The following is a 23,784-nucleotide window of genomic DNA, read 5'->3' as shown; positions in this document are numbered from 1 at the left end:
GTCCCCCTCGCTTCCTGGGGCCGGCCCCGGGAGCCGGCCCGGCCCGCCCACAGCGAGCCGGCCCCGCCGCGGCAGTGCCACGCCGGCGGCCTGCGCGGAGCGAGATGGGCCGCGACATGATCCTGGTCCCCGTGCTGCTCCTGCGCCTCCTCGCCATGGCCCCGGCCCCGGCGCGGGCCGAGGGCGTCGCGGCGGTGGCGGAGGAGGTTAAAATAGAGGTGCTGCACCTCCCCGAGAGCTGCAGCGCCAAGAGCAAGAAGGGGGACCTGCTGAACGCGCACTACGACGGCTTCCTGGCCAGCGACGGCTCCAAGTTCTACTGCAGGTGGGCGGCGGGGCCCGGCGGTGTGCGACAGCGGCGGGGCAGCTGGGGCAGCGTCTGCTCCAAACCGTGCTGACATTGATACCCCCCCCCCCCCCCCAGCCTTTTTTATTTATTTATTTTTTTTCCCTAAGCTGAGCGCTGAAGGATTTCTGAAACAAACGCGTGGCGGTTTACGGGAAATCAGTCGTTTTGGACAGAAATGTCAGTACAGCCTGCGGGCTGCTGCGTGGTTGGCATGGTGGCTGCCCCGCACCAGGCCGCGGCTGCCGGGCTCTCCTCCTTGCACCCATCTTCCCGTTTGAGCGTACGCTGCTTTGCCTCGTCCGCAGGCATGTCTCAGCTCGTTTTGCTGAAGCCATCGTGAAAAAGCTTCGTTTTATTTTTAGTCTTAGTTTTAACAGTGCCTTGCTTTTCTTGTTGGCACATCCTGCCGAGAGTGGCAGGACTCGCTGCGCAGAGCTGCAGAGTGGGAGTCTGCCTTCTTCAGGCTCGTTGCTTGCCCATATATCACAGATCTGACTGGCATTGATGGGCCTAGTTTATTACCCAACCTTGATTCATCCCCTCACTTGTATTATTTAAGAAAAAATCAATAGAAGATAATGCTACATTTAACTGCCATTTTACTTTCATTTTTTCCTGTTGGAGTGGCTAATTTTGACACATTTAGTGCTGCCCTTTGACTTTTGGGCTGCTCATTCACAGCTCAGTGTAGCTCCCATAGTGGGGACACCTCTTATGAGCAGAAGCTGGCTCAGACACTGTTATAAGTGAACAGAGCAGTGGGTGAGCACACAGCACCGTAGCCAAGGTTTCCATGTTCCCCCAACACTCAGTTGCGTGCTCCATCCCATCCCATCCCATCCCACAGTGAGCTGCTGAAGTCGTTCTCACTTCACAGCAGGGAATTCCTCCCAGCTCTCCTCTCACAGACTTCCTGAAGTAACACCTTGCATGCAGTATATCAGGAGGATTGAATGTTTTTAGTAAGAATTTAGTTTTTTACATGTCCTTTGATTTCAAAAGGAGGTTGCCGTTTATACATATCAAGATTTGACCTTAAAAAATTGTGAGTGTAGCAGAAAAATAGTGTTAACACTTAGGATATTCTTGCATTCTAAATGTTCTTGTGTTTAAATAATTTAATACATGATTTTACCAACTGCTAATTTAAAGTCATTTAAAAAACACAAATGCTAAATTAATTGTTATCCACTCACAATTGTTTTTAATAGTCGGACGCAAAATGAAGGTCATCCAAAATGGTTCGTTCTGGGTGTTGGACAAGTCATAAAAGGGTTAGATATTGCTATGATGAATATGTGTCCTGGAGAAAAACGAAAAGTGATCATTCCTCCATCATTAGCGTATGGACAGCAAGGATACGGTAAAAGAAAGATTTTAAATACTAAACTTTGTTTTATTGCTCTGAAATCAGGTTTGAATTTATGATGCTTAAGTATGCATTCCATTTTAAAAAAATGTTCAAGTAAGAGTATTATGCAGTGTCAGTACTCAGTTTTAGATAACTTAAATTCAGCTCTGGCTTGGGTGTAGTAGTTTCTCTGAAAAAGCAGCTCCTGATGCGTAGTAATTATTTGGCAGTGTGGTATTGGGTTAGAATCGCATGCACTGGTTCTGTCTTTGATACAATTCCATTCTAGCCAATGAAGTTTAGTAGGAATAATTTGTTGTCCCTTGAGCATAATGTTTAATAAAAAAGTCTTGTAACTACAAGGAAAAACACTGACACAAAAATACATTCTTTAAATCTAATACTAGCGTTAACTGTTTGTTCTAGGTAGCACTTCAAGAAAATACTGCTTTCCTACAGCATACTTGTCCTCTGTCTCAGCGTATTCCTGCATGTTGGGGAAGATGCCTGCCTAATCTTGAATTAGAAAAGATGCATGTGGCTTTCTAAATCTTTACGTGTCTTTCTTTTGTTGGTATGTATATTTGTAAACTACGGGCACTGAATTCTAGTACTGTATCTTTATTTAGTAGGTAATATATAAACCATGACATATGTTCAGATATATTTAAAAGTCCTACACATTCAAGCTTGTAAGATTAAAATATTTTGATCTCTGAAGCCTGACATTTTTTATACAGATATTTCAGATGAGAAGTGCAAGGAATAGTTTTGTTTGCCTTATGCTTACAAACAAGTTTATGAAAGATGGCCACAAGCTCAAAATTCAGTCAAAATTCTGAGGTTACAATGTCATGCTCACTAGCTTTGGCTACAAATAGAAACAGCTTGCATGTTTACATTTTAATTTTACACTGCATGATTTCTAGATGCTTTTTTGGCTTTACTTTCAGACCTCATTAATTTATTCTTGTCTCTACCAGTTCCTGTTTTGGCCAGATGCATGATGCAATGATCTTTGCTTATAGGCAAATGCTCTGACACAGGAATAGTAGTGTCTAACATGTTTTGGTGTCTTTTTACTAGAGACCAAACAAAATATTCAAGTACTTCTCTTTTGTTTTTTTTTGTTGGTTTGTTTGTTTTGGTGAATCAGTTGAATTACACATTATTGCTTCTTTCTAGTGAGATGCATATTTAAATCACCATTTTGCATAATGTCCTTTAACCATAGGTATAATTTATAGTAAGTTTGTAAAACCTGATTATTACCCGCTTGTTTCTTCAGAAAGAAAATACATTCGAGTGTTAGCCTAGTACTGTAATCTTTTAAATCACTTTACAAATATTAAATAAAGTTATACATCTTAGAATCTATCTCTCAATAAACCCCATCATATGACAGTATGTGAAATAGTGAGAAGTTCATAAATAGCTATTTTTCATAACGCACAAACTCTGCTCCGAATCATACACATCTTCATTTTTAAAAGTACCTGAATTGGTATGATCAATATAATTTTGTTTTGGGGAAGTATATTTGTAAATCTCAAAGTCATTTGTGTAACACTGTTACCTGCTCAATGCATTCCATTTCTGTCTTGCCAGAACATGAACAATCGTCCTGTCTAGCTGTGTAATATTTAAATCCAGAGTTTAATCTGAATATTATCAGTCTTTTGTAGTAGGAAAAATAAGACAACTTGCATGTGCATTTAGCATATGTGTGATCACCGAACATTTTGTTTGATTTCTTAAATGTGTTCTTTCTTTTATTCATAGCACAGGGCAAGATTCCACCAAATGCAACATTGATCTTTGAGATTGAACTTTATGCAGTAAATAAGGGACCTCGAAGTGTTGAAGCATTTAATCAAATAGACAAGGACAGTGACAGGAAACTCTCTGAACTCGAGGTAATGTGGCATAACTAATTTGGAATAGATTATAAAATTATGGATATATCTTATCAGCATTATCTTTACATGAGTTACCTCTGTTGCAGTTCATCATGTAAAGCTTCTGTATACTTACACAAACGGTACAGTGCAATGTACATATTTGCTTTAATGCATTAGTAGTCCCAAACTTGGTAGGAGACAAGCTTCAGACATCTGCACAGCAGTCACAGTAACTCACACATACATGACAATGCTCTTGAAGATAGATAGCTGCTGAGTACTGCTATAAAAGCCACAACAGTTGATTTTTTATTTCTTCTCTTCCAGATAAGCCAGTATTTGAAAGAAGAATTTGCAAGAGATGGCAAAAAACGTCACCCCTCAGTCCATGATGAAATCTTAGCTGATATATTTAAGAAGAATGACCATGATGGCGATGGTTTCATATCAGCAAAGGAGTACAATGTCTACCAGCATGATGAACTCTAAGCACTCATAAAACCCTTGGCTGTTTTCTGGACACTGATTTAAAAAAAAAAGACATCCAAAATAATATTTCATCACAAAATATTTTGTATTTTTTTATAGTGGCATCTTTTTATATCTAAGGTGACTGTAAAAATCTTATTTTTAACATAACTAACAAAATGTGCTAGGTGTTGCAAAAGAAATAAATACAATTGGAACATAACAAGAGCTATTGTTACTGATTTGTCATTTCCTAATCTACACTATTGCTCAGTTGTCTTCCTTAATGTGTAAATTACTGATCAAAATAATTGTTTCTGTCCTGTCAGTTAAAAAAAAAATGGTTCCAGTAGTTGTTGACAAAATGAGAAAATAACTGGATGAATACTTCTAAGTTCCCTGTAAAATAAAAGGAGAAAACAATTCCAGGAAGGTAACTCCATTAAAACGTTAAATAGGCCATTGGCCGTTGCAGCAAATTTATCTATAAAAAGCCTTAAAGTAAATGAATCTTGTCTGTGGAGTTTCAACATAAAAACACAAATTTTTTTAAAGTAACTTAAACTACCCTCTTTGTAATATTAAGTTTGGTGTTTATGAAAATACAGTATTTTCAAGGAAATTGTTAAATTTTGACTGTAATAAAATTACTAATGTAATTAGCCAGATTGTTCAGCAACACAATGTTGAAAATCTACAATATCATATTTTATTTGAATAAGGTGGAAGATGATAGGAGATATTCTATATAAGGTAATTATCTGGGCATGAATCTGTTTTCCCTCACTTTGGAAAAATGCAAAGTAACACTGATAGTTAATACGCAGTACTTCTGCTTAATGAGCTGTTCTGAGTATGTAGATGCCATCACAACACTTGCGTAATGTACCTTTCTAGTGAGAGAAATGATGGTCATTTATTTCAACATGAAATAAGGAGATGTACACAGTGAAAATGGCAGCTTGGGCAAAAAGATTTCTATATATGACTTATCTTAAAACCATTATAAAACATACCAAAAAAAATTAATTGTCTTTCTCTTTTAACATAGCATGGGGAAGATTTGAACAGTACACTCAACAGCACTCCCAATCTCTGTATTGGGTGCTATTCTCTAGTGTCCCATGGAGTATATATTCTTAACATCACAAACTTAATTTCTCATAGTTGAGGTCTATAGATGGAAGACCTTCAGCCAGAAGTCTAGTTGGAAGGATTTAGGTCTGTTATCTTTGTAACTTTCATAAACATTTCCTGCTAAACACTTTTTTTCTGAACACATATATGGTATGGAAGTCATGAGCAGCTATGACCTAAAAAACAAAATAGGTAGACTGGCTGGTACTTACTAGTAAAGACACTCTTAATATGAAACTCCCATCCCCAGTTTTAGTTCCCTTTTGTGAATGAAACATTAGACGGAGCTAAGCTTTAGCATGTTTTTTAATCTGATACTTCAATTAAACATTCATGAGAACACTAAATTATTAACAAATACTCTCATTTTACCATTCTATGTCGGTGTAGATAAAGTCAACATTTTGGGGTTTAACAACAAATTTATGTAAACAACTTATTTATAGGTAGGTTCTAGCATATATTTTGACATTATGAAAATACAGTTTAAAAGTACATTTTTAATTATGATAATACAACGAGAAGGTACTAGAAAAAGAAAAGCAAAATGTCAGGGAATGCATTAGGACATTTTCAAGTAATTAAGATCATTGTGAAGCAAATCATTTGAAAATAATAGTGTTATAAAAAGTTTTGCACTTTCACTATTTTGCATTTAAACAAAATGAGTCACATTTACTAATTCTGAAAAGTTTGTGGCACAGTTATTTATGCCCATGTCTGCAATAGGCACTTACCATATCAGTTACTTTACTCTCTTATGCCAGAGGTCGAAACAGGGCACAGCATGCAGTCGTACATACTTTTGTCCATTAAAAGAACACTCTAGGCATCCATAGACTGTCTCTCTTTTAGAACTTCCCATTCCACAAAGGACGCAGGGACCTTTTGGGATGTTATTATGAAGTAAATTAATCCGGATATGAGCCCCTTCTCTGAGATAGCTTGTAGAGAGATTGGTCAGGCTTGCAGCTTTTTCATAATAGTCTGTAAAAAGGTCCTCCAAGTAAACATCAGAGTTAGCGATAGTATCCACTACTCTTTTATCTGAAAAAGAAGGCGCACAAAAGAGCAATGATTTGTCATTGTATTATGAACTGTTCACAAAACAATCTGTAAATCTACTAATGGAAATGACAACTGATTCATGAAACCATTCTAAACATGTCACACCATAGATGACTTCTCATCAAAAGCCCTGCATGATGAAAATTTTCCTTTATTTTCACAAAAGACATTGGCAGAAGCTGGAATTATTTTTAAAAATGACCTGTATAGTATAATTGTAATATTTTTTTTAGAAAGGCACCTAATCAATCACAAATCGCCAAATCGCAGCTGTGTACTTTTCTGTTTAAACATTTTCATTTTAGTTTTTCTAATTTTGTTTTCTAAAAATTGTTAATTCTGTTTATTTAAATAAAAAAAAAATCATTGCTTAAAAGATTTAGAAAATTTGGAGGACTCTGTGCTGCCCTCCTAGAAGACTTCTGAGCATCCAAACACCCCAGGGAGAAGTCACTCTCAGACTGACCTGCTTTTCTCCTCTTTCTTCATGGACTGATTAGTTTAGATTGGATGAGAAACTTTTTAACAGCCAGAAGTAGCAATATATAGCATACCCACAGACGATTTGTTCCCTTAGCATAATACTGGAGCATAACCGAAGGCATGGTCCATAAATGTCCTTTGATCAAGGGATACAGTGGAGCAAGGACACATGGACAAAGCAGCCTTTAGAAGGATGCTTTTGATTCTTAAGGTTTATCTTCACTTTCAGATTTGCAGCCTTCCACAAGAATTAGACTAAGAAATCTTAAAAAAAAATAATAATACTGTTTTACATTCACTAGAACAAATCCCCAGATTTGAGTAATATAGAGTCAGAGATATCCCAACGAAGACATAGCTACATAAAGTGACACTTAGCGTTGTTGGATGTTGTGTTCGTATCAGAATGAGAAAGAGAACTATGATGCTATCATGCCCATATCCCTGCTATGTGAAGATCTAGCCTAAAGAGTACATTCTAATATTTAAATTAATATTGTTTGATACTCAAACTAAGTCATAAAAAGTATGTCCTGAAATATTATTTATAGATTATGACTTGTATAATGCTCTATGTAAATTGCAAACATATGAAATAAGCTTAGTATTAACTGATTAGTTGTATAATTACTCAATACCACTTTATCATCAGCCATGGACTATCATATATTTTAAGATAATTAGTTTTCACAGAATCACAGAATTGTAGGGGTTGGAAGGGACCTCGAAAGATCATCGGGTCCAACTCGCCTGCCAAAGCAGGTTCCTCAGAGCAGGCTGCCCAGGTAGGCGTCCAGACAGGCCTTGAATATCTCCAGAGAAGGAGACTCCACAACCTCCCTGGGCAACCTGTTCCAGTGCTCCATCACTCCATCACCCTCACTGTGAAGAAGTTCTTTTGCATGTTGGTGTGTAACATCCTGTGCTCTATCTTGTGGCCATTGCCCCTTGTCCTATCCCCACAAACCACTGAGAAGAGGTTGGCTACATCCTTCTGTCTCCCACACCTCAGGTATTTATACACATTGATGAGATCCCCTCTCAGTCTTCTCTTCTCCAGGCTGAACAGACCCAGGTCTCTCAGCCTTTCTTCATAGGGAAGATACTCCAGGCCCTGTATCATCTTTGTGGTCTTCCACTGGACTCTTTCCAGGAGTTCCCAGTCTTTTTTGAATCAGGGAGCCCAGAACTGGACACAGTACTCCAGGTGAGGCCTGACCAGGGCAGAGCAGGGGTTGAGGATCACCTCCCTTAACCTGCTGGCCACGCTCCTTTTAATGCACGCCAGGATTCTATTGGTCCTCTTGGCCACGAGGGCACACGGTTGGCTCATGGTCAACCTGTCATCCACCAGGACCCCCAGGTCCTTATCCTCAGAGCTCCTCTCCAGTAGGTCGTCCCCCAGTAACAATAAATTTGTTATTGTGAAAAAGATTCTGTCATACCTTGACAATCAGTACATAAGAAATTGAAGTACATTTTATACTGAAATTTTCTCATTTAAATGTTCATCTTGCACACAAACTAAAGAAACAAATATCTACTCTTCATGCATTAACTAAGACATTTGTGTATAAATATCAAAAGCCATACTTCGATGAAAGAGATTACTCTTTAACATCCTTAATTTGTTCATTGAAGATGATCTGGATTTCTCTTTTTCAAATCCTCCTTTTGAAATTGGAGTCACACATAGTTCTGTAAAAATGAAACCATCTTTTAGAAGAATGCAACAATAAAAGCAATAGCTGCTCAACACAATTTAATATGCTTTTCTAATCTATAATAGGTTGATGAAGCTAGCAGTGATTAAACTCAGCTTTGCTAAAAATTGTAAAGGCTAGTGCCACTAATACAAGTCTGCACGCAGCAGTAACACATAGAATCAAATGACACATTCAATAGGAATTTTTAAACGTCCATGACTTCCAATACACATCAGCTTGTTTATAGAATTTTTTTTTAATGCAATTCCTGCCCACATTAAAGGTTAATTCCTTAAATCATATTGATGGACTCCCACTTCTAAGGAGAATTATCTCAATAATCTCTGTAGACTCATTTGAAACTAAAAATAAGAACTTATACGCAAGGATGCAAGATCTATAGTCTTCTCTTCCAATGGCAATTCAACTGCCAAAAGTTATTTGTTTGAAATAAAAATAAGTATCACCTTAGTTTCTATCCATAACTTGAAAGAAAAACTTGGAAGCAAAATATATGGATAATCAATTGCAAGAAACTGAAAAAGCAGGACTTCAACTAATAATTATTTTTAATTGAGTTAGACAGATATCATTGATGATTTCAATGACTTAGCTAAAACATTATTTTTGTGCATGTACCTACCACTACATACAGGTAATAAAATTAAAGCACTTCAGAATTTGAAGTTAATGTTGAGCTTTATGGAACTGAATATAAAGAACTACAGTACTGTATTATCTCTTCTACTTTTAATCCAGCAATTAAGCCTGATTGGGAGTGTATTTAACATTTTTACAGTAAAGTTCCTTCACTGCTCAGTAAAAAGGTGCTTTAAAACACAGAGTTTCTGTCATAGAATTGGAATACTGCATATGCCAAAGAATACATAGCTATTTGCAACTTCTAAAACTGGTACTGCTGTAGAGATCTGCAGAGGTACCTGCAGAGGTACAGAATACTTCCCTCATCTTTTGTCTTGCTATTTTAAAAAGGTCACAATGATAATTTGAGTCAAGCAATTCCTGAAACAATTTAGTGACTCTCACAGAGGTCCCTGTATTTAAGTATGTGTAAATTTGGTGGTTGAAACACAAGCTAACATTATTTGGTTTTACCAAGTTCTAGATCAAATCCTAAAATAGAATTTCTGCTTTATTGCAAACACCACCAATAACATTACAGGCTACACATTAGTTAGTGTAAGTAATGTAAACACATAAACTTTATCCTTTCTCCAAAAGGAGACAAACTTACAGGAGCTGCATAATGTTTTCCATATTTGTTTTCAGTAATTCTGATTATTTCTTTGTAAATATCTTCCGATAGCCATATGTGTAATGATATATCAGACTGAAATTACAGCCACAACAACAAAAATTCTTAGCTTTGCTTAAAAGTTCTGCACACTTTCTTCTTTACTTAGGTCTTTTTACTTTCCCACTTTATGCAAGTGTTCAGATGGTTGTAAAAGTCTCAAAATATAAATAAATGATTTTTTTTGTTCCTTGCAAATGGAACATGTGGGATGTGAAAAAAACAAAAACAAAAACTGCACTGTTTATCTTTTCAATAATAATCATTTTCCTCAGAAATTCAGACTACTTAGGTTCATAAAATTAAGGCATACCCAATTTATGAGATTGAGGCTTATGTAAATGAAGAGCAAGAAAACTGCTTAAAAAACTGAAACCACTTTACAAAATTACAATAATGACAATAATGCACATGACTTACCAAAATTACCATCCAAATGAATATAAAGCTCAAATACACTAAAAGCAATTGTTGTATGCGCAGGAAAAACAATGGCTTTGTCCCGTCCTTTATAATTTTGGTCTTCAATAATGTGAAACTAGAATTTAGAAAATCATAAAGAGAATAAATAAATAAATAAATAGCAAAACAGCATCCTAATTGTATATATTGAGAACTATAATACCAGGAGGAAGCTCTGAAACTGAAGATCAAATTTAATCAATAAAGAATTTTACACTATCAGTGTTGCATTTATACAGAGACAGTAATTTAACTTGTGTCAGTCACCAAAAAATATGTGAATGTTATAAATGCTAGCAATGGGCAAACCTCAGAAGATTCGAAGTTTCAATTATTCAAACATATTGATGACAGAGAGGGAGAGGGAGAAATAGGACAGGGAGTAAGACACCAATCCTTGAAATAACAACCTGAAGTCATAATGAATTATAGAAGATGTATATAGTAATAATAGGTATGTTATATGATTATCAGAGTTTCAAAAGGAGGAATTTTCACATTTTTGCTGAGACTTCACACAAAGCAATGGCTCATTGTCTAGCCATCCTTTTATGCATTTTCCTTAGCTCACTCACATAAACAATATGAATAAAGAAGTTCTCATTCAGTTTTACATCGGTGCAATAACATCGATTCACTTTAGAATTTTTCTGAGCTTACGTCTGTAAAAATGCAATTAAATCCAGCCATAAAATCTATAAAAATGAGCTTATTGTTTGCCTGTTCATTTGAGTTATAGGACTTTATTTATCCTCAAACATATTTACCCTCATTGTTTCTCCACGCATTCCAGTATGGACAGTTAATGAGCACTGCCTTGTAGTCCTAATACTTTCCATGACCACGCACAAAATCTCCATCCTACTTTTTCTTGATTGATGTACTAGACAGTGATCAAAGTTTATTTTTCTAAAATCAAGAGGGAGACAAGCAGGACATTCAGAGAGTACTGGTAATTTGCAAAGCTTCTTGTATAATCAATAACTTGTACATTATATATATCTTGTATATTAGTAATACAGTTATGAATTTTATAAGTAAAAGTAATAGCTTTAATGCTCTACCTTTGGGCTTCCATAAAGCTTATAATTGTGGAAAGTTTTGGTTATAAACCTAAAATTATAACTATAGAAGCTGGCATACAGTTTTAATGGATTAAAAACTAGCTGATGTGTATGAACTATAACTGCAAAATACTCTATGAAGTACGAACATGAAATGATCATCAAACAAGTGCATTTCTAGGAGAATCTCTACAGGCATATAACATCAAATGGTTTTTGTTGTTGTTGTTTGTTTGTTTTTATCAGCAAATGAGGATCTCTTCTTCCTAATGTTATTTGAAGTAAATTTCAAATTTGCACAGTAGGAAATTTAATACATAGGATCTTTGATGGACTCATCCTCCCTAGATTTTTTTTCTTTTTTTTTCTTGGAAGATGCACTGTGATTCAAATAAGAATTAATTCAGATAAATTCTATAGCCTCTGTTATACTGGAGGTCATGTGTCATGTGGGGCCGGTCCTCTTTAACATCTTCATCAATGATCTGGACGAGGGCATTGAGTGCACCCTCAGTAAGTTTGCAGATGACACCAAGTTAGGTGCGTGTGTCGATCTGCTCGAGGGTAGGAAGGCTCTGCAGGAGGATCTGGATAGGCTGCACTGATGGGCTGAGGTCAACTGCATGAAGTTTAACAAGGCCAAGTGCCGGGTCCTGCACCTGGGGCGTAATAACCCCAAGCAGAGCTACAGGCTGGGAGATGAGTGGTTGGAGAGCTGCCAGGCGGAGAAGGACCTGGGAGTGATAGTGGACAGTCGGCTGAATATGAGCCAGCAGTGTGCTCAGGTGGCCAAGAAGGCCAACGGCATCCTGGCTTGTATCAGAAATAGTGTGACCAGCAGGGCTAGGGAGGTGATCGTCCCCCTGTACTCGGCTCTGGTGAGGCCGCACCTCGAGTACTGTGTTCAGTTTTGGGCCCCTCGCTACAAGAAGGACATCGAGGTGCTTGAGCGGGTCCAAAGAAGGGCGACGAAGCTGGTGAGGGGCCTGGAGAACAAGTCCTACGAGGAGCGGCTGAAGGAGCTGGGCTTGTTCAGCCTGGAGAAGAGGAGGCTCAGGGGCGACCTTATCGCTCTCTACAGATACCTTAAAGGAGGCTGTAGAGAGGTGGGGGTTGGCCTGTTCTCCCACGTGCCTGGTGACAGGACGAGGGGGAATGGGCTAAAGTTGCGCCAGGGGAGTTTTAGGTTAGATGTTAGGAAGAGCTTCTTTACTGAAAGGGTTGTGAGGCATTGGAACAGGCTGCCCAGGGAGGTGGTGGAGTCACCATCCCTGGAAGTCTTCAAAAGATGTTTAGATGTAGAGCTTAGGGATATGGTTTAGTGGGGACTGTTAGTGTTAGGTTAGAGGTTGGACTCAATGATCTTGAGGTCTCTTCCAACCTAGAAATTCTGTGATTCTGTGATTCTGTGATTCTGTAATTGCAGTGATTTAATCTGAGACTTGTTAGTCATACGAGAAACCTGGAAAATATCTGAAGGTGACTGCTATTTATTGCCTAAAAATAACCAAAACCTAAACCTTTTTTATTAATAGATTTTGTTCAGAGATTCAACCTAACTGTATGGAATATAACTATGGAACTAGAAAAAAAAATATATATATATATATAATATAACCTTGTAGTGAGTTCTTTAAGTAATGTCGGTACTTCAACCTCATGTTTGGTCACTATGCCAAATGAAGCTTTAAAGGCAACAGAATCTGATCCAGCAACATCAAAACCAACATCATTCATTATCTGATTTCCTCTTCTACCATTGAGCGTAACATCCGATTTGTCTTCATAATTGAGCAACTGGTAAGATGAGACACCTGAGTAAAAGAAGATAAACATTGTGTGATGGAAGATCTGAACATAGTACTTTTACATAATGTTATATGCTTGTAACTGGACACTTTAATTATTTTAAGTTTGTATAGAATAAATGTAAAGAAGAGAATAAAGTGTATTGTTCCTACTGTACTTAACCATTTTGATATAAAATTCACAGCTCCATTATGTGCTTATTTATCAGTGCTACTACTGATGATTAACAGAAAGAGAGTATGGGGGGTCTGAGGGATTTCTATGCCTCTCACTGGCAGGTTTGCCCATAGTCCCACATGGGATATATCTTAAGAATGAAATGATGATTAAGAATATTTCTGCATTTCTGTGCTTAGTGTTATTTTCCTATATCAGGAGATATAGAACAAACAGATATGCAGCATGTTCTGGGTTTAATGAAACACATTACTCTGAAACACAAACAAAATGATTTAGTGAAGACTGCACAGAATATGAAAACTAGGAATAAAGAGAAAGCCAACATGGCTGATACATGTCATGTCCATTTACTAGTAACTGCAGTGCAGCTCTGGTACATAACAATTCATTGTGAAGAATTACTATACAGTAATATATATATACATTACCTGTGTATAGAATACACAGGTAATTTTTCCATTTCTTTCTATTTTTTTTTTGAAGAACTAAATGTTTTTTAAAGTTCCATTTACATATTTCACTTGTAAAACAATGTTAGGAAATTCTGAAACCTTACATTGTTTTTCATTTTTGCAATACATGTATAAAGTGCAGGTCTCCAGTAACATTAGCTTTGCCTTTTTCCCCTGATAGGTCACAATCAGAATGTTTTGCCACACTTTCAGTGTGTCCCTAGTCATTCTAGAGAGTGTCAATTTAATCTGAAGGAAAACAGATTAATTCTGACTTACTCAAAAAAAAAAAATCTTGCTCTATTGTACAATAGAAGGGCGGATTCCAAAGCATTTTTATAACAGTTTCTTTATAACCTTAAATACCATTACACTAACACAAAAATATACAGAACATATTGGTTGCAAATTTAATACGAACAGAGCAGGTAAATCAGGGAATTAGGCATCCAACTACATTGAAGAAACCAGGTTTTATTACTTTTTGTCTTATTCTTTGAAGCTTTTAGAATAAAGTGACACTTGAAAGTCACCCAGTATTAATCCTGTTTGTCTTTATTTTTAACAGCAATAAAAAAGTTCACATATTTTTTCATAACATTAAAAAGATTGCAAATGTTTTTTTTAAAAAAAAAAGAAAAAGAAAGAAAGGAATTTCAATTAGAAATGTCTTTGCTTACACTAAAGGACAAAACCTTCTGCACATGAAATCTAACCTTTACAGAAAAGACTATAAAGGTTTTGTGAGATTTTTAATGAGATTTTGACTCAGATTTTTCCTCTGACTTCTTAAAAGAGATTTTTCAACTTTTTCAGCTGACTTGTCCTGAATGCAAGACTAATAGGATTGGTAGGATTCCAATTTTGTTTCATATTGCTTTCATCCTGAAATCACCTCTTTCTGGAGTCAGGTGGCATTTCTGTCTTCCTGTGCACATACTGGTTTGTCTTAGAGTTTCTAGTTAATGCATTTGTTGTGTAATTAATACATTTTTTTAAATGCATTTAAAAAAATAAAACAAAGTGATTAAACTGTTTTGAGAAAACATATGCTGTTATAAATTGCAGACTTTTCAAAGGAAGGTACAAGAAAATATAATTCAATTTTGCACCTGCTAATTCTCATAGGATCTTCTCCAAACTTTCTGACATTGCATAGCAGAAGCAGTTTAAATAGTGTTAGCTCTTTAGATAAGTGAAAAAGATTACAAACATAGAAAAAAAAAAAGAAATCCTATTACTTCAGTCAGATATCTGCTGTCAAATGTTTCTGCCTATGCAGAGCTTAGTTCAAAACATGAGATCACAAGCATGAAACATACCAAACTGAGTTAATTGCTACGTATTTAAAAGTGGGAATATAGAGAAAGGTGCAAAATAAAAACAAATATTAAGTAGCAATTAATCATACATGCATGCATAAATATGCATCAATACATCTTTCAGGAATTTGTGATTTGGAAAAAAAACACAAAGGTTAACTAAATATGTTGTGTATTAGTTCCTATCAAGGTTTTAAAATATAACTGACTTTTTTATACTTCTTCCAGTTGTTTTTTTATGTTTGTTTTTTTTTTTAACCAGTCTAACTTACATTTTTTTCCTAAATATTTATTATATGACAAAGCAAGATATATTATATTACACATATACTAAAGAACCATCATACTACCAGTACAGACTAAGCTGTAACTACTGGTCTGTATTTATGGGAAAGCATGCATTATTTTTCTTTCAAGAAAGATAGAAAACTTACCTGCAGAAATTTCTTTCTCCCCTTGAAGAATGTCTTTTAATGTGAAAGGTGTTGATGCAAATTTAGATTTTTTTGAAAGCAAACACTTTCTTTTCTTAATCACAAGGCTCAGAGGCTGGTATTTATCAGCTTCACTGAGACTGGGCACTGGAACTAGCCTTCCTCCATCACCAACCTGTTTAACAAAGTTTTTGGTTGCAGCAGCAAACATATTACAACATTAGCGATGGTAATAATAAAACCCTCTGCATCAAGTGTAACTTCCAGACCTCAAACCCATCTTCAGTTTCTCTTTACAATGTTCTTTGAAACAAATTAATATTTTAAAAAAAAGGCAAACTTTTTTTTTTTTTTTTTAAGCAGATTATATTTTACTTGGAAAGACTTGAAAGCATATTAACTATCCAGCTTCTAGATGTGTTGCTGAAAACCTATCCCAAAGACCTTCAGCTAAGCTCTCTAGTTCTGCATCATGAATAATGAATTACCAACGTAAACTGATAGGGAAATGCTTGTCCTTTCCTCTGCAGTTTAACACCACTGTTTGGAAACCAAAATTAAAGTCTTAGAATGAGAAGACAGCAACTTCTGCAGTCCTTAGCTTCCTGACAGGAGTTATTGATGCATTGCTGTTTTTGCATCCTTGCTGAAGCCAAATCCTAGCATGTTTTGCCACCAGCATCAGGGAGAGTGCCTCAATTACACATCTGTGGAAGCAAACAGACCTGCTGAGGTGGTGTTTCCTTTCAGCAGCAGCTGCACAACAGAACCTGCTCAAGCTCAGCAAGGGAGTCAGTGGCACGGGGCTCTGTGGAAGCACAGAGGCCAAGCAAAGGCTGGAAATTGCTGGAAGGCAGCGGTGGGCTCTCAGTGCATGCTACTCTCATCCCATGGAACACAGGGCTGGTTTTGAGACAGACCAGCTGCATATATTTGGCTCTGAATTTGAAATTTCCAAATTTTCAGTAAGAGCTCTCAGAAAGCTTATAGAGTGTACTTGTGGAAAATAATTAATGTAAAATTATAGACAGAAGTGAGATTATTGATATTAAGGAGCAGCTCAAGGATCCTAGAGGAAAAACACTCGTCAAAAAGATAAATTGTAAAGGGAAGAAAGAGGGTCATTAGGCATCACTGTGGTGGATGCTGCAGGAACTGACACGTCCCCACGTACTGATGATGGTCTAGCTGGCAGGGACTTGAACTTCTTACTTCTAGCACTTCTTTTTGGTACTCCTTCTGCAGTTACAGAAGATAAAATATCAGTCACAGCCCTGTGAAGTTACACTTTGATATGAATATTATCACTTGGTGCTGGGTGAAAAGTTTTATTTGGTTGGCTTTTTTTCCCGAAGTACAATTTCCATGTGAAAGCATTTTTAAGACTGTTCTAATAATAATATCATTTATTTAATAATATAAAACATTTAAATATTTGTTCTTTCCAATACTTTCATAATTATTTTTTAAATGGTTAGAGTATCAGGAACTCCAACACAAAGGGAAAATAGAGTTCCTCAGCTGCCTGAGATGGAGGCAAAGGCTGTCACAGCTTCCTTCTTACTCTAGAGGGTGCTGAAAAATCGAAGCTGGCTGTATAGACTTTGAACTGAACTCATGTGAAATGCTGCAGCTCAGTCTGACTGTCATTCACATTACACCGCACTAACAACAACAAAAAAAACGTACATATTTACTCAATCAAAACAAATCAACAAAACTTCAAAAAGCTATAAAGAGAAGGAAATGCTAACAAAATACTTAAATTAAAATTGATTATGATTTTGATTAATCTCATTATGTCTTATAATAACTGTTTGACAGGAGACTATTTTTTCTACGGGCTATTAAGCTCTGCTGCCTCTGTTCATTCAACATCTTTTTAGTAAAAGACCATACTCATTCTGATCCTAGCACTAGTTCTGTAACTAGTGGTTTCATTGGATATGTTTATGTGGTACTCATGTTACTCCAACACCCAGAATGTCCACCAGAAATGCCACAGCAGCTGCTTGTTATTCTCATGCTACAAGTCAGAGAACTGGAGTGCAACTATGTTAACTTTGCCATTTCAGAAAACATTTATTAATTTTGCACATCCAAGTGAAAACTAAATTAAACTCAGATGGTGTATGCCTTGAAAGAGTTAAGCTCACATAAACAGTACCAAATTATGCCAGAAAATTGTTTCATACTTTCTTAGCATACAAAAAGGTGCTATCAGTTGTCAGACCTCCTGACATAAGTGCCTTTGAGTTATATTACATTTACCCAAAGATCTTTACCAAAAAAAAAGTGCAAGAATTTAACACTTAAAAAAAAAAAAAAAAAAAAAAAGGAAAAAATGCTACTGAAAAATTACTTGCAGAATCCCATAACTTCCCAGCAGATGGCATGAGTATTTCCCTAAAAAGCAAGGGTCTCAGCAATATAGATCCTGTTATATTTCAGAAGCTAACAAAAAAAACATCTTACGGGACTTATTCCATATATGCATCATTTTATACTACACCCATATTTGTAAGCCAATTTAAAAGTTAAATTCATTTAAATAACTAGGTAGAATCTAGTAATTAGAATGGAGCTGGAGGGGGCGTTCAGCAGCCTGGATGTGCTTGAAGCTGCCACAGACTCTTGGCAGAGAGGCGATGAGCCTCGTGTGAGGAGAAGGGGACACTAAAGCAACAGAGGATAGGAGACAGGGAGTTTGTCACCTCGACAGAGCTCAACAGGTGAGGAAAAGGTGTCTTAGTGTCCACCACCAGCACTGAGAAACCCAGAGGGAAGGCTGGGCTCCCCCCTGGGACCACGGGAGGGTACTCTGCCAGCAATACTGGTTTCTGTGCTTTGTAGGTATGCCGTGACATAACGTATTCCAATGTAGCTATCAAATATTTTGGAGAGATCATGTTTATATTGTGGTATTATTAGTCACTGGTACACTTCTCTTTTATGATCTGGGTGGCATTTCAATCTATCTAGATGCCAAAGAAAGTAGTCTGTACGTCGTAGTAACTGTGATGCTGTGAGCAGAGTTAGGACTGAACTGCTGTACACCAGAGGTGGCCAACCTTGTATTTTCTTTCTGTTTATGCTTGTCCCAGAGATGGCTGAAGACTGACAGTTCTACTCACCATGGTCTGACCAAGCATGCTAGACTGTTAACATTTTTCCCCTTTCATTTTGCTGTCTCTCAGTTTTCTCTTACGTATGCAGTTCTTCTCTCGCTTCTTAAAGTGCCTTTATTTGATCTGCAGCATGACATTCTGCAGGTAAGAAAGAGACATTCTCCTTGTTAAATGGGACTACCAGTACCAGAGTGAGCAAAGATTTCTGGATTCAAGCTGAGATGCTGTTAGCACTATAAAATACTGTCCTCCAAATACAGATGTCACAACAAATGCTTTTACACCCTCATATACATATATTCTGACAATGCCTGCCAGAAAACTCTTAGTTCAGTTATTAGGAGATATTTAAAAACATCTAAAGCCTGGTATACAGGCATTTTATTCATGTGCTGGACAGGAAAATAACACACTGTAATTTTGTTTTCCACATTGCTGACAATTGCTCTAGCCACAGTTCCTACAGAACGCATGCAAAATACACGAGGGGCAGGGAATAAGACAGACACTGCAGGTCCATAGGACTGCAGTGCATGTCCTGCTGTTCCTCTTGGATTTCCCATCCGCATGGGAATGCTGTCAAAATAGTATAGTACACAATTCAGACTCTTTTGCTGTTCTAAGCGGTTTTCAAATCAGTTGATTACTTTTTTTTCCCCTTTTTTCCCAAAGTGGTGCTTGTCTAGCAATTCTCTTGTATAAGCAAAAACAGTTTAATATGGTGACTTACATCCCTTTGGAGCTCAGCACCAATGTCATGATGAACTCCTGGTCCAGCAGTTTGCCAGGACACTGGGGTCTCTTGGCATGATTTTCACACTGACTGATGCTCCCAAAACTGTGTGGTATTTAGAGACTGTTGTGGGAAGAACAGCAAATTAAAGCCAGATGAAACCTTTCAGCAGACTTGGCTTCAGTGTGCATATACCTGCATGTTGGATTTCTTTATTATCTAATTCAAATGCAGTGAAACTTTAAATCAGTTCACAAATGCTATTTCAATTATGCAGTATAGTGGAACAATTAAATTAGCTATGGTAGAATTTAAATTTTGTGTAGACTTACTTTATTAAACTCTCAGTTTGGTAAAGTTACTGCCTGTGTATTTGAAACTTAATTAGTTCATTATGGAAACTTCTCTAGGCGGCATGATAAATATACCATACCATTAGAGAGCTCAGAAATTAAAGGATGCAACTCATAGGAAGACCGGTTTTAAGTCCCCACATTTAAAGTATGTTCTACTTGTGGGGTCAGATCCTTTTGAATATTCCACTACTATCTATGTTCCCAGAAAAAAATAATAGTAATAATAATGAAAAGCTTCAATAGATAGATACTTTAATAGACTTTCATGTCTTATGTATATGGGAAATTTGTGATCATTTTCTTCACCAATTAGAAAGGATCTGAAAAGAAAAAAAAATAAAAGGTGTGGGAAACTGTCCAGTTCTACAGTGCTCTATCACTCTTCCACCAGATACCTACAATGTATCATTAGGGCTGTTCTATAGTGAAATAGATGTCATATTTAAATGTATTTATCTGATATAACCATGAAGCGAAATATCTCTTACAGCTTTTACAGTAATTGTCTCTTGTTCTGCTCCTTACTTCATTCTAGTTACTCAAGAGAGTAAGTACACATTTCTCCAGATAAACACACCTTCAAAGATAAACACTGATGTCACAGTAATGTTAACTGAGTAGTACTGTTTAAGTCAGCGATCAGGATAATCTAAGTTGCATTTAACAGTCTGTTTGGAAGACAGACGCACACGTACTCACTTTAACTAATGTTTCTTCTGTAATGCTCCTCAGGTTGACAGCTCAGGTAAACTGCTGGAGCCTCCTTGTATGCTGTGTCACAGAACAGACTGTGATAACACATATTCATAGCCCATCCTACAGTACATACAAAAGGCAGATTTCATGTCAGGAGGTTATGTATTACAGTGCAGCACTTGCCCAGCAATCAATGTATTAAACACTGACCTTTACAGTAAGTGTTACACCAATGAAAGGCTGCAAGATGTGGAGTTACCTTGCTACTTTATGGCTTCTGGTTGGCATCATTCCCTGTTCATCTTTACACAAGCAGCTTCTGTTGAGTTGATGAAAAGGGAATGTGTTGCACAGACAGTTCCTTTGTACTACCTCGCTGCCTTTCCGTGAGAGCCACATTAATGATGAGGAAGGAACACAAAAGAGATCAGGGAGCATACATTCTGGTGGTAGCTTCACCTTTTCTTCGACAGACTCACCTTTCAGGTCACAGAGCTTTGTTTGTGGCTATGGATGTGAAGATTACTTGATCCGTGCTTCAAGCATACATATGGCAGTAACACAGTATTAAACGACCACTGCTGGTTGATGTGTACAAAATACACCAGCATTTGCTTCTAATTGCCATTATTTTATTGGCAATGTTTCGAATGGGCAGATGGATGTGATAGCTATAAAGCATTTACTAGTAAGAAATGCAAAAGTAGTACTCTAGGGAGAGATTTGCTGAGACAGCATGTTTGCATTTAAACTTATTAACTATGAGGAGAGGGCACGTATTTCAGACAAAAGAAATGGTCTGTCATTTGTTATATAAACAATACTGCACGTAATGAGGCTACTTTCATCATCTAGTATTATTAGGTTAGTGAAGACAGATCTCCTGGCAACAAACACCCCAGTGTGATTTATTGTGGGTTTATCACTGCCTTTCCTAGAGGATGCTGCCTTACAGGCTCAGTCCTTCTGCCAGCATCTGCGATCAGGCATCTCCATGTTGGAGGACAGCATTGTGGGCTTGAGCATCCACCTGCAGAACTGTAGCTGCTGTGTCATAGTGTCTGAAGAAAAACTACAAAAAAAAAGGAGTTGTTTATTGTGATATAATTCAAACTGTCCATGCTGGTCTGTCTGATGGGCACTGGTAAAGGTAGCTCTATACAGTACGTACATCCTTCAGCATAGACATTGTGCTCCTTGCTTCTTGTTACATTTTTATCCGAGCAGCAGACTTAACTGTATTTATTTTTGGCATTGCCACTGGCCACTGTGCGACACTGGGCAATTAACCTCAGCCTGTGAAACCTCCTGTATGCAGCTGTGGTAAGACATCACTTCCCAAGTAGGATCCTGCAAGAACTGACTGGTATTGTAAAGTACTCTCAGATCTTTGGATGAAGACTATCTATAAACAGATTAAATGACGTAGGTGTTTGTAGGGCATGCAAGAATTCAGCATCCTCTTTCATAACCATCCCTAGTCTTATTTAGGTTGTTTCTTTTCATGCTACAAGAACACTTCCTCATCTAGTTTCCTTCCCCCCTCCCCAGCATATAGACTTAAAATAATATACTTGAGCAGTTTCCAGATACTAAACATATTAACAGACAGATCACATAAAAAATTCTTGTCACCAAACATAAAAAGCAGGCTGACTAATACTGTTGTACTGGGCTGGCTGATCAGCCTTTAAGTGAAATCAGCTCCTAAACTAGAACTGAAGAATGCATGTGGCCTTGTGCTGTATCACTTCAGTTTCTTTGACAGCTAAGTGTCATGCTTGGCACTCAAAAATAATGTATTTAAAAGACAATCCATGCCTTAAATTTTAACATTTAAAAAATAAAAAAGCTGGAATGTTCTTACCACAATTTGCTATACAATTACAGTAGAAAAAGGGTAACCTCTTGTAAATGCTTTTTTTTTTTTTTTTTTTTTTTTTTTTTCCCCTCCACCTACTGACCAGAAAACCTGGTCAAGAAAACTGGGGTAGCTGTGAAATTTGAGCTACTAATTAGTCTAATTTCTTTGCTGAAGAAAGACATATACACAGACAGACAGCAATAAGAAAAGCAACTAAGTGTCTGATTTTACTTTGGAAGATTTCCACGTGAACAGGCATTGATTACAAATGTAATCCAATCACAAGTAAAACTGTTTTCATGTCAGATTCATGTCTGTAACACTCTTCTATCTGTCCTGTATTAACTTTCCCTGAACACTTGTTAAATGTACCCTTAGTAAAAAGCACTTGAGATACAGATATGGATACAGAACTTAGGCTCCCTCTTCACTACTTAGCTTAACAGTTACAACTTGCACATAACTTTCAGAAATAAAAAGCACAGTCTAAATGTATTGCATGTATGAGTAAAATTAGACTCACCACTCAATCTAAATAAATTATAGAGTACTTCCTCAGTTAGCCCATTGTACCTTATTAGTTTTGAATAACATTTCAAGTTAGTGTCTTTTAATCTTATTTAGTAATGATTACTTAATGGGAAAAAATAAATTTGCATATTTGGGTGCAAGAACTGTCAAAGTTGCACACGTGGATTTTAACATTTAGACTATTTTAAATATTTAGTAAGCTAATAGGGACTTGGAGAGCCATGCATCTTGATATGTTGGCTAGGCAAAAAATGCTGTGCATCATCCCATCAGAACAGATTTTTGTACCGGCAGTGCCACCGGGAGCAGCTTTCTGTGGGCAACTCCTTTAGCTGAGTCAGGATGAAATCCTGTCAATAGCTTCCTACACTGTCTCACTTCACCACACCACTGCGCCTACATGTTTGTGGTTAAGAAGTATCATCTGTCTCTTGGTTCGATTAAATTTAAATATAAAATTGATTCCCATGCTCAAGGAATAGTTTTTCTACTTCAGATGTCAAGAGAGAGGCAGAACAGCAGTGCTGCCTCACAGGCCTCTTGCACCCTCATCTCTTCCCGAAGGTTTGGTGGTTGGTTTTTCAATTAAGTAATGACATGTAACTTTCCCCACTTTATTTATGCACACCAATTTTGCTGATCAACCGTCACTGAAGAATAGACTGTTTTTGCCAAACATTGAGAGGCAAAGTACAGGTCCAAACTACAGAAATGTGAAACCCAAGCTGAATTCCACTAAAAGAACTGTTTAACAGAAAATTAGCTCAGGGCCTACAGCCACGCTCAGAGCATCTGTTTGGATGACATCAGACATATATTCTGCAACCACACACAAAAATAATAATAATAAAAAAAAATAAAATTGCCATTCATGAAAAAAGATATTTTTACTTCATTGCTGTTGCTTCCAGGCAGGCAGCATTCCAGATCGCTGAACACTTGTTCTTTTATAATGCCAAGAAAAAACACAAACTT

At 37.0% G+C, this 23,784-nt stretch overlaps 2 protein-coding genes across 5 annotated transcripts; one reads left to right on the top strand and one right to left on the bottom strand.

Annotated features, from left to right (window-relative positions):
- Positions 1-20: 20 nt before the first annotated feature.
- On the top strand, positions 21-4,297 carry FKBP7 (FKBP prolyl isomerase 7). The gene is made up of 4 exons (XM_035331435.1): positions 21-325; positions 1,561-1,712; positions 3,483-3,616; positions 3,929-4,297. Exons 1-4 carry the CDS (start codon positions 105-107, stop codon positions 4,088-4,090), a joined length of 669 nt encoding a protein of 222 aa, XP_035187326.1. The 5' UTR covers positions 21-104; the 3' UTR covers positions 4,091-4,297.
- Positions 4,298-5,494: 1,197 nt separating this feature from the next.
- On the bottom strand, positions 5,495-23,784 carry PJVK (pejvakin). 4 transcript variants are annotated; one of them, XM_035331430.1, is made up of 7 exons: positions 19,360-23,784; positions 15,502-18,767; positions 12,923-13,118; positions 11,008-11,149; positions 10,199-10,316; positions 8,351-8,455; positions 5,495-6,253 (listed from the first exon to the last, which is right to left on the bottom strand). In XM_035331430.1, exons 2-7 carry the CDS (start codon positions 15,710-15,712, stop codon positions 5,952-5,954), a joined length of 1,074 nt encoding a protein of 357 aa, XP_035187321.1. In that variant the 5' UTR covers positions 15,713-18,767; positions 19,360-23,784; the 3' UTR covers positions 5,495-5,951. The 4 variants fall into 4 exon arrangements, with proteins under 4 accessions (XP_035187321.1, XP_035187319.1, XP_035187322.1 ...); XM_035331428.1 differs by having other exon boundaries at positions 15,502-19,485; positions 20,418-23,784; XM_035331431.1 differs by having other exon boundaries at positions 15,502-15,676; positions 16,227-23,782.

This window comes from Oxyura jamaicensis, chromosome 7 (genome assembly GCF_011077185.1).
Source record: "Oxyura jamaicensis isolate SHBP4307 breed ruddy duck chromosome 7, BPBGC_Ojam_1.0, whole genome shotgun sequence".
Classification (NCBI taxonomy): domain Eukaryota; kingdom Metazoa; phylum Chordata; class Aves; order Anseriformes; family Anatidae; genus Oxyura; species Oxyura jamaicensis.
The sequence above is the reverse complement of the archived record's forward strand: the minus strand, read 5'-3'. Positions and strand labels throughout refer to the sequence as shown.

Coding starts and splice junctions, on each gene's coding strand:
- FKBP7 (XM_035331435.1), top strand. CDS start 105: ATGGGCCGCGACATGATCCTGGTCCCCGTGCTGCTCCTGCGCCTCCTC. Junction 326..1,560: donor GGCTCCAAGTTCTACTGCAG/GTGGGCGGCGGG, acceptor TGTTTTTAATAG/TCGGACGCAAAATGAAGGTC. Junction 3,617..3,928: donor GGAAACTCTCTGAACTCGAG/GTAATGTGGCAT, acceptor CTTCTCTTCCAG/ATAAGCCAGTATTTGAAAGA.
- PJVK (XM_035331427.1), bottom strand. CDS start 15,712: ATGTTTGCTGCTGCAACCAAAAACTTTGTTAAACAGGTTGGTGATGGA. Junction 11,150..12,922: donor CTTAAAGAACTCACTACAAG/GTTATATTATAT, acceptor TCTTGATTTTAG/AAAAATAAACTTTGATCACT. Junction 10,317..11,007: donor TGCGTGGAGAAACAATGAGG/GTAAATATGTTT, acceptor TCTAAATTCTAG/TTTCACATTATTGAAGACCA.